The following is a 10,434-nucleotide window of genomic DNA, read 5'->3' on the forward strand; positions in this document are numbered from 1 at the left end:
AATTTGTATAAGATCAACAAAGTGTTCCGTAAATTTTCAAATTATATATATTTCAATTTAAAATCTAATTTGTTTCTCTGAAAAACTTTTCTGTACAAATTTTCTTGGCTTAAAATTTATATATGTCTGATTATCTGTATCTGGGCCAAGTTCTAATTTGGTTCTTAAAGTTTTAAACGTTATGTTTTAGTCATATTTCAGTCCAAAAAAATTTAAAAAACGGATTCTAATACCAAAAAATAGATATGACTTAACAATAAAGTTATTAACGTCCATGTCAATCATTCCATTAACTATGTGTCAAATTTAATTAAATCCGTTTAAAACTTTTTAAAACAAAATAGAAGTTTAAAAGGTTAAAAACTAAATTAAAATATAACCCAAAAATTGGGGACCAAAATAGCAGTTTACCCAATTTTTTCTATTTGTTTAGAGAATATTTGTAGTTTAAGTTTTGATTTAATTTCCTACTCTTTACTGATGACTTGGCAGAAGTGTTAACTTTTCAGGCTTGTCGGACGCTGGTAATCTGGGAAGGAATTTCAAGTGGAAACTTGCCAACAAAAGAACTCTAACACAGGCTGAATTTTGATTTGAAGTTTGTTTTCTAACATAATAATGGAAGATCAGTTTTTCTCTGAGGGAGAGGGAATTGGGTGTTGGACACCTCCTGGCGTTCAATTCGATGGACCAAGCATGATAGACAACGGAATAAAAAATCTTGTATCAGAGGAGATGCTTGACAACCTCCCTGATCTCATGAACTTCGATAACCTTGCTGGTTGGGGTAATATTCCATCTGTGACTGATCATAATTTAGATAATGGAATTTCATCACTTGCCTCTATGCCGTATTCTCCACATGATGCATTCAGTTTAGTGGAACAGGCCAATGATCCATACTTTATGACAAAAGATTGTGGAAATTATAATGCTATTGAAACCTCCTTGGGTTTCGATGAGAAGGTTGTGTTACAGCAATTGGAGACCCAACTTGGGTTGTCAGAAGATGCAAATGATATGAATAACATAAATGGATCACTTCAAGAATTGAGTGCTGCTGACATGGGAAATTGCTTGGTGCCTAGACCATTTGCTTGGTCGCTTGATGAGAAAATACTGAGGGCTATGAACTTGTTTAAGGAATCAGTTGGTGATGGAATATTGACACAAGTTTGGGCACCAATGAAGCATGGTAATGACTTCATCTTAAGCACAAGTGAGCAACCCTATTTGCTAGATCACATGCTAGCTGGATATCGAGACGTGTCGAGGGAATTTACCTTTTCTGCTGAAGACAAACCAGGGTCTTTTCCAGGGCTTCCCGGACGTGTGTTTATGTCCCAAATTCCTGAATGGACCTCCAATGTTGGGTACTACAATAAAAGTGAGTACATGAGGGTGGAGCATGCAATTAATCACGAGGTTCGTGGATCAATTGCGGTTCCCATAATTGATACGCTCGCTGAACCACCTTGTTGTGCTGTACTAGAACTTGTCACTACAAAGGAAAAGCCTGATTTTGACAAAGAACTAGAAATTGTTAGCAGTGCACTCCAGGTTGGTTTCTCTTTTACTCCCATTTGCTTGTTTCACTTAATATTATATAATGTTTGGGAAACATGTTAAATGTGTTTTTTGTTTGATGTTTCATATTCTTTTCACATTGTCATGAGAGACTTGGATGTTTTACTCCAAGGTTGTCATGTAGAAATTTCTGCCCTAGCTAACAAAGTATCTTATGCATTCAATATGATGTTGTAACCATAGTTGAGGAGCAGTTAGGCAAGTAGAAAAAATTCTCTGCATATGAAATTAGTTCTACTTTGCCATAAGTGAAACTATAGAAATCATATGCAGTAATCTTTTGAATGCTATACTCATACATGCACATCTATTTATAGTGGGAAATCTTTTGATTTGTTTTTGCAGCTTGTTAATTTAAGGACTACTACACCTCCACGACTTATGTCCCAGGTACTGTAAATAGAAGGGGCAAAAACAAAGTTGAACTTTCACAATGATGTGTTTTCATCTGGATTTAAAAACTTCTTACTCAGATTGATTATTTTCTCTGCAGTGTCTATCAAATAACAAAAGAGCAGCTTTAACAGGGATAATTGATGTGTTACGAGCTGTGTGTCATGCGCATAGTTTGCCACTGGCATTGACATGGATCCCCTGTTATCATAGTGAGGGGATAGGAGATGAAGCTTCAAGAATACGGATTAAAGATGGGGTTAAAATTCCTGGTGAAAAAACTGTACTATGCATTGAAGAATCAGCTAGCTATATAAATGATATTGTGGTAGGAGGATTTGTTCATGCATGTGTTGAACATTATCTCGAGGAAGGGCAAGGTGTAGCTGGGAAAGCTCTTCAATCAAATCGTCCATTCTTCTATTCCGATGTGAAGGCCTATAATATTAGTGAATATCCCCTTGTTCACCATGCGCGAAAATATAAGTTGAATGCTGCCGTTGCAGTCAGGCTAAGGAGTACTCATACCAATGATGATGATTACATAATAGAATTCTTTCTACCTGTCAATATGAATGGAAGTCAAGAACAGCAACTTTTATTAAACAATCTATCAGATACTATGCAGAGAATGTGTCAGAGTTTGAGGACAGTTTCGGATGCTGAATTATACGGGATAGAAGGTTCGCAAGTGCAGTTTTCAAAGGAAGAAGGCTCGAGTTTTTGCTCTATGTCTAGGGGAAACTCTCATATGGCGCCGGATGGTGACCATGATTCGGTCCAGCCTATGTCCTTGACAAACAATGAAACTGAAGCTGCTCATAACCAGGTATATCTTAACAGTTGCTTCATTTGAGAAATCATTTATTATAATTTATGATTCAACTTTGTAGGCAATGGATGGATCAAGAAAGCAGATTGAGAAAAAGAAAAGTCCAGTGGAGAAGAATGTTAGCTTGAGTGTTCTCCAGCAATACTTCTCCGGTAGTCTTAAAGATGCGGCTAAAAGCCTTGGTGGTAAGACTACTACAGCTTTGTCAAGTTATTCAATCAGCATATTATTTTGGATTAGATGATAGATGATAAATATTTGTGAAAAACACCAAGATGATTATTATTGACAAGTGATTCTTCTTGAACAGTTTGCCCAACAACCCTGAAAAGGATATGCAGGCAACACGGAATTGCAAGATGGCCATCGCGCAAGATCAATAAAGTTAATCGTTCGTTAAAAAAAATACAAACCGTGCTTGACTCAGTCCAGGGTGTGGAAGGAGGACTGAAGTTTGATCCTTACAAGGGGGGATTTATGCCAGGAGGATCAAGCAACCAAGAAATTAATGCACATAAAAGTTCTCTCTTCCGGAAGAAATGTTCTGGAAAATATCCTGATCCTGCATCAAAAGATGCGGTCACCGTATCTCCGGCATCTGGTGGCAAAGGTGAGAATTTAGTTTCTGCATTTAGACATGCTTATATCTAATTCCAAGGGTGAGTTGAAGAAAAACAAAGCTTTTTTCTGTTGGTGTAGATTCAAAACCAATAGGCATGGATGATGGTGGATTACGGCAAGAACCCTTTCTGGTTTCTATTTTGGAAAGTTCTAGGTGTGATATAGCATATCACAGTCCAAACACCCTGGTTGCCGATGAGATGGAAAATTATCTGAATGGGGCTGACAAGCTCGGCGAGCATCACAATCCCACTACTTCAAGCATGTCAGACTCGTCAAATGGCTCTGGCTCTCGGAAATTTGAGAATCGGAAACATTTGAAAGCCAAATCACCTTGTGTTGATAAGGGATCAAAATTTATTGTCAAAGCTGCCTACAAAGAAGATATGATCCGTTTCAAGTTTGATCCTGCAGCTGGTTGTCTCCAGCTCTATGAAGAAGTTGCAACAAGATTCTCGACGATGAAGAGGAATGGATGAGGATGGTAAATGACTCAGATTTGGAAGAATGCATAGAAATATTGGATGATCTTGGCACCCGTGCTGTGAAATTTCTTGTTAGCGACATGCCTAGTGGTTTGAGCAGCCGTGGCAGTAACAGTTGATGAATTCAATGAAGCACAATAAATCTTTGATTCAAATAACCCCAATGACATATCCAAGATGAAGACGTTTCTATGAAATTTTTTGGATGTGGCATTGAGATTATTTGGATCAAATATTTCTTGTAATTTAATCTTTATAGAAGAAAGAACCTTAAAGCATGATCATGCTTCTTCAAAGTGTCTATTATCAATAGGATAATAGATATTGTAAATAATCATGATCATGCTTTAAGATTCTTTTCTCTATGAAGATTAAATAGCTTATAAAGTTTTATAGTTAAATAGTTAAGATAAATAGCTCTAGTTTGCTTTTATCCCAATTTTTGTATAAAATCATCAATAATTTGGGATAGATATTGTAAATAAAAATATAACTATTTAAAACTATTTTAGTTAATATTATATACAAATTCTATTAGAGTTGGTATTCTAACGTTTGTATTTTTTTATACAAAAAAACTTTTTAAATTTTTCGTAGAAATCGATTGCGTTGATGAATAAGCTCTCAATGCTGTCCAAAAACCTTTCCTATTCCAAAGAGTGTTTTGGATTTTTTTTTTAATCTCGAGGTGCGTTTATTTGGAACTGTCGTGCATCTAATATAGTGATAGTGATTCCGCTGATGAATAAGTTTTCAATGCTGTCCAAAAACCTTTCCTTTACAAAGAGTTTTTTGGATTTTTTTAATCTCAAGGTGCATTTCTTTGGAACTGTCATGCATCTAATATAGTGATAGTAATTGCGCCGTTCAAAAACTTTTCCTTTTACAAAGAGTCTTTTGGATTTTTTTTTATCTCGAGGTACGTTTTTTTGGAACTGTCATGCATCTAATATAGTGATAGTGATTGCGTTGTCCAAAAACCTTTCCTTTTTATAGAGTTTTTTGGAACTGTCATGCATCTGATATAGTGACAGTGATTACGCTATTCAAGGATTTTTTTATCTCGGGCTGCTACGTATCTAATATAGTTTATTTTTTTCTGGATCTCGAGGTACGGTCCATGCATCTAATATAGTTTTTTTTTGGGATCTCGAGGTGTGGTTTTTTAGAACCGCCATGCAACAAATAGTTTTTTATTAGGTTTAACAAAGAATCAAAATTTTCTTTTTAATAATGGAAAGGGCGAATAGTGGGAATCGAACCTCTTTTGAATAATGGAAAGGGTGAATAGTGGGAATCGAACCCGCGTCTTCTCCTTAGCAAAGAAAAATTTTATCATTGGACTATATTTACATATTTGAATTGTATTTGATACGTAATATATTAATTTTATTTGTGTTTTAATTTTATATAGATTACTCTATGCTTTTAATGTTAATTGCCAATGAGTTATAACTCAAATGGCATAGTCTCCCCATATTTAATTAAAGAGATTGCGGGTTCGAGTCTCTTATCTTTGATAAAAAAAAATGTTAATAGGATTTTTTAAATATTACTTTTCATATTTTTTTATTCTTTAATTTTATATAAGTTACTATATTCTTTCAATGTTAATAAATTCTTTTTAATAGGTATAAATTGAGCTGAATTCTAATTCATTTTCACATTTTATATTTACTTTTTGTTATATCACTATATAAATCAACATTCACTTTGTATACTTTTTTTTATCCCTCTTCACATAATCTCATATCTCTTTTTTTCCTACCACTTTTGTTAAATATATATAGTAAGTGACTATGTAATTGTATTTATTAGGAAGAAAGTGAAGAAGAAAATGACACTGACTCAACTAACCATAAAAAAGAAGATTTGACTTAAATTACTTTTTAATCCTTTTATTTTTAATTGAACTACTTTTAACTATTTTATTTCTACTTCTCATGTGCCTTATTATTATAGCTTAGAATTTTTTTTTTTCATTTTCCTTCTCACTCTCATGACATTTATTTTTTTTAGATTACTCTATAATTTCATATTCTCCTATTCTCTATTTTTATATAGGTTACTCTATACTTTTTATAGTATCTTACTATTTATTTTTATATAAGATACTATATGGTTTTAATGCTAATGTTATTTCTCTTTAATAGGTATAAATTGAGTAATAAAATATAATTCATCGTCTTCTTTCATACTTACTCATTTTTATGTTTTCTATATAAATCAACATTTATTTGGCGCCTCTTTTTTATCTTCTCTTTTCACATAATATCATGCCATTTATTCTTTTTCCTCCATTCTTACTAATATTTTGCACAAGTATTTAAAGAATTCAGTTGATGGCCACAATTCTTTTTTTTAGTTTGATAAACATATGTATTAAGTAATACATTCCTAAAATACTAGACCATTACATTTTTTTTAATTTTTGGTATAATTATATTCACTAGTTATCTCATCCATATATTATTTCTTTTTTTTTTAATAATTTATATTTTTTAATATCATTTAGTTGTAATGTTTTAAAATATATGGTACTATCGTGAGTCATGAAAAATAAAATTAAAAAATTGAATGTTAATTTTAATTATATATCATGTCCTTTATATTTTTTTTAATTTTTTATTTTTAGTTTAATTGTACTCATTAATTATATCATCCATGGATTACTTCTTTTTTCTTTCAACCATTTACATTTTTTAATATCATTTAGTTGTAACATTTTTAAAAATAGAGTCATAAAAAATAAAATTAAAAAATTTACTTACTACTTATCTAATTGAATTACTTTTTAATCCTTTTGTTTCTAATTGAATTACTTTTAAATCTTTTATCTCTACTTCTTATGTGCCTTATTATTATAGCTTAAGATTCGTTTTCATTTTTCTTCTCACTTTCATGACATTTATTTTTCTTTAAGTTATTCTATAATTTTTATATTCTCTTACCTTTTACTCTTATATGGAATGCTATATGTCTTTAATGTTAATATAATTTTTTTTATTAGATATATACATAAATTCATCCTCTTTTAATATACTCACTCTTTCTTATGATTATTATATAGCATTACAACTTAGCATTCTTCTTCATTTTCTTTCTCATTCTTATGTCATTTATTTTTTTTAGGTTACTCTATACTTTTTATAATCTCTTACTCTTAATTTTATATAAGATACTAGATAATTTCAATGTTTATAATGTCCCAAGCTTCTTTTTCTATTATTACTATCCTACCCTTTAATTTTATCAATATTCCTACATTACCCTTATTCCTCCTATCCAACTCTAACCCTAAATTACTAAACAACTTCCACTCTTCCTCATCAACCACAGCCCTCCTTCTTTTCAAAACTCACACCATAAACAAATACAACTACGCAAAAAAAAGAGAGAACGGCAGAAAGGGCTGCTGCCTCCACGCCTCGCCGCCGAAATTCTGCCACTGCCAAGTCGCCATCGACGTCAACCCAAGCATAACCGTCTCATTAGGTGTCCCATTCTCTCTGCCTATCGTGCCGTCGCCGACCTCCAAAACATCGCCGTTGCTGTTGTCACAAACAGCGCCTCCGCTGTGCACATATTTGATAGTGCTTTTATCAATCCGCTGTTCATTATCTGGTATAAGAAAAGAGAAGAAAGGAAGAAAAGAAAGCGAGGTAGATGTTCATTAATTTTTGTCACATATATCAAAGTTGGAATTGATTGTAATTGCCCCAATGTTGATCATTCATAAGAAACATAAGTACAATTTCAATTGAATTTCTCAGTTTATTTTCTCATTTTTCACAGGAAAGGTTGGTTGGGCTGTCCCTCGTCTTAAAGATGCAAACATATAAATTTAGGATTTTTTTTATAAAATGTAAAAACATATAAATTTACTTTTTAATATTTATAAAAATTATCTAATCATTCATTTTAAAAAAATATTTAATTATAAAATGGTCCTACTTTAGTTAAGATGTTAATTCTTATTGGGTTAAATTAACTTAAACTAAAACTAAACATCCAATTAACATGTATGAAGGATTACCATGTGTTCATAACACGCAGCGGAAGAAAAAAGGTAATCCTAAAGATCTATTTTGTGTTTAAACTTTATTCTAATAATATACAATATATAGATCAGATCTAAATACCTGAGTACACTAGTAAAAATCTTTTTCTCCTTCGATGGTACGAAGGCGCTATGCGTATCCACACCGAGACCAACATTTACTATCAACTCCTTGACCAATGGACATCTGATCTAAATTGAGAAACCTCTTGCAACTCTTTGCACACCATAAAATTCTTCTCCAAGAATTAGACTCACATACATTTATGTGCGTAGAGGTAAAGGAATAACAACCCTTGTTATTCTCTCTGTCTTTCTCATGTTTTCATCTACTCTTGGCATACATATATATAGTATGAGATTTGTTTCTGATTTTAAATTTGAATCTCAATTCAAATTTAAATCATATCTTGAAATTTTAAATCTGAATCCTTTAAATTTTATGAATCATATCATAACAATTTAAAACATAATCGATTTGGATCTCATCCAAATTTATAATTCAAATTCAGAAATAGAATAACTAATTATTCTCAAATCTCATTTAATATTCTCAATTATCATATTATTATTATTATATTCTTGGTGCTAGCAAAGAATATAATAATATTCCATTTGAATTAATATAATTATTTATTTGATCGAATCAAATTAATAATTAAATAATTCTATAGCAAATATTAGAACACTCGTTAGTGTGTGACCCCATAAGTTCAATACTAAGCAGGTAGTAAATTAGTCATACTAAATTTACTAATCAAGGTTGGCGTCTAGCAACATTCCTCAACGACCCGATAGTATGAAGTAATCTATTTTTACTAAGAACCTCAGAAGAACAAAGTATAATTCCTTCCATCTTTCCAGCTCTTGGTTAACCTTAGAGTATGGTTTAATTGTCAAACTCTAACTTATTACCATTATTATAATGAACTGTGAATGACCTAAGAAACTCATTTCTTCGTTCATTCAATCTCCTTGACCAAGGTTTTATTCATCTCAGTCATTATAATCATAGAGCTCAAACTCTTTACCGAGAGTTGACGGATTCCTTATTGACTAATCATTAATTCTACAAGTATTTAAATCATACCCAATATCCATTCAACTAGCACCCTAGGGTATTAGGTGTCCGGAATCAAAGTATAATAAATACATTGTTAATTACTATGACAGTCGCAGGTCAAAGAAAACTCTATTACCATGTTCATCTTGAGAATATCCTATTGACAAATATGCGGTAATTATAACCATTAGGAATTCTCAGAATTTAATCAAGGACGTTATTATATTAATATTTTAATATAATAACAATAACAAATTATTTGACACGTGATTGATTAGATTATGGTCATACTACTTATTCCTAACAATCTCCCACTTGCACGAGAGCCAATCATGATAGATTAATATTTATAAAAATTATCTAATCATTCATTTTAAAAAAATATTTAATTATAAAATGGTCCTACTTTAGTTAAGATGTTAATTTTTATTGGGTTAAATTAACTTAAACTAAAACTAAACATCCAATTAACATGTATCACGTCATAGAGGATAATTTACATGTTGATTTAGAGGGGGTTGAGTAGAACTCACCAAATATTTAGTATTCAGTTGACTAAATTTTTACAGTGTTATAAGAGATTCATGATTTTTACTCTTCAAATTTAAAATTTAATATACTATTTTTTGATATTCAGATACCATATTGGTCTCTAGACTTTTCTAAAGTTGAGTCAAACAAAATGTTGAGCTAGTTTTGATATAATACGGTTATATATTATACAAACTCTTTCATTTTTTTTTTATTTTTGTCTTGTTTAAGTATCAAAACGAAATAACGTTATTTAGTTTTATGTCTAATGTGACAAGTATAATAAAAAAAATTTAAAAACTAATATAGTATTAGAAACTCAAAAATTAGTATAATAAATTTTAAATTTAAAAAGACTGAAATAATAAATACGAGAGACCATTTAAAAATTTATTCTAATTAAATAACTTATCGCGTGTTAAAATTTAAAAACAACCAGAGATATGGAATACGAAGTAAACAAAATATACAGTAAAAAGGATAATAACACATACGCATAAAAAAAGAAGAGTAGTAATGCTACATATTTAGATTTTTTTAAGAACAAAATTCAACCAAGTTAAATAATAAGATTTAAAATAATGTTAGTTATAATTAATTATTGTTATGTTAGATTAATTTGATTAGACTTGGTTAATAAAAAAATTTTGAATATGTAGCATTATTCAAAAAAAAAATGATGAGATTAACGGACTCAAAATTCTATATAAATACTAGTTTTTTTTTTTGTGACTGAAATAAATTAAATAAAGAAAAACAAAATAAACAAATTAAAATAAAGGAACTGCTTAAATAGAGGAACAGGCGACTACTCTTAAACTCTTCCCAAGGTGAAGGAAGCTCCATATAAATACTAGTTTAA

General features: G+C 30.8%; 1 protein-coding gene across 1 annotated transcript; it reads left to right on the forward strand.

Annotated features, from left to right (window-relative positions):
* LOC107632338 (protein NLP8) lies at positions 387-4,197 on the forward strand. The gene is given in 8 exon segments (XM_016336032.2): positions 387-1,560; positions 1,933-1,977; positions 2,081-2,694; positions 2,725-2,809; positions 2,874-2,997; positions 3,123-3,422; positions 3,512-3,886; positions 3,889-4,197. Coding segments are annotated over 8 exon segments (2,634 nt in total). The 5' UTR covers positions 387-618; the 3' UTR covers positions 4,038-4,197.

Source organism: Arachis ipaensis, chromosome B03 (genome assembly GCF_000816755.2).
Source record: "Arachis ipaensis cultivar K30076 chromosome B03, Araip1.1, whole genome shotgun sequence".
Taxonomy (NCBI): domain Eukaryota; kingdom Viridiplantae; phylum Streptophyta; class Magnoliopsida; order Fabales; family Fabaceae; genus Arachis; species Arachis ipaensis.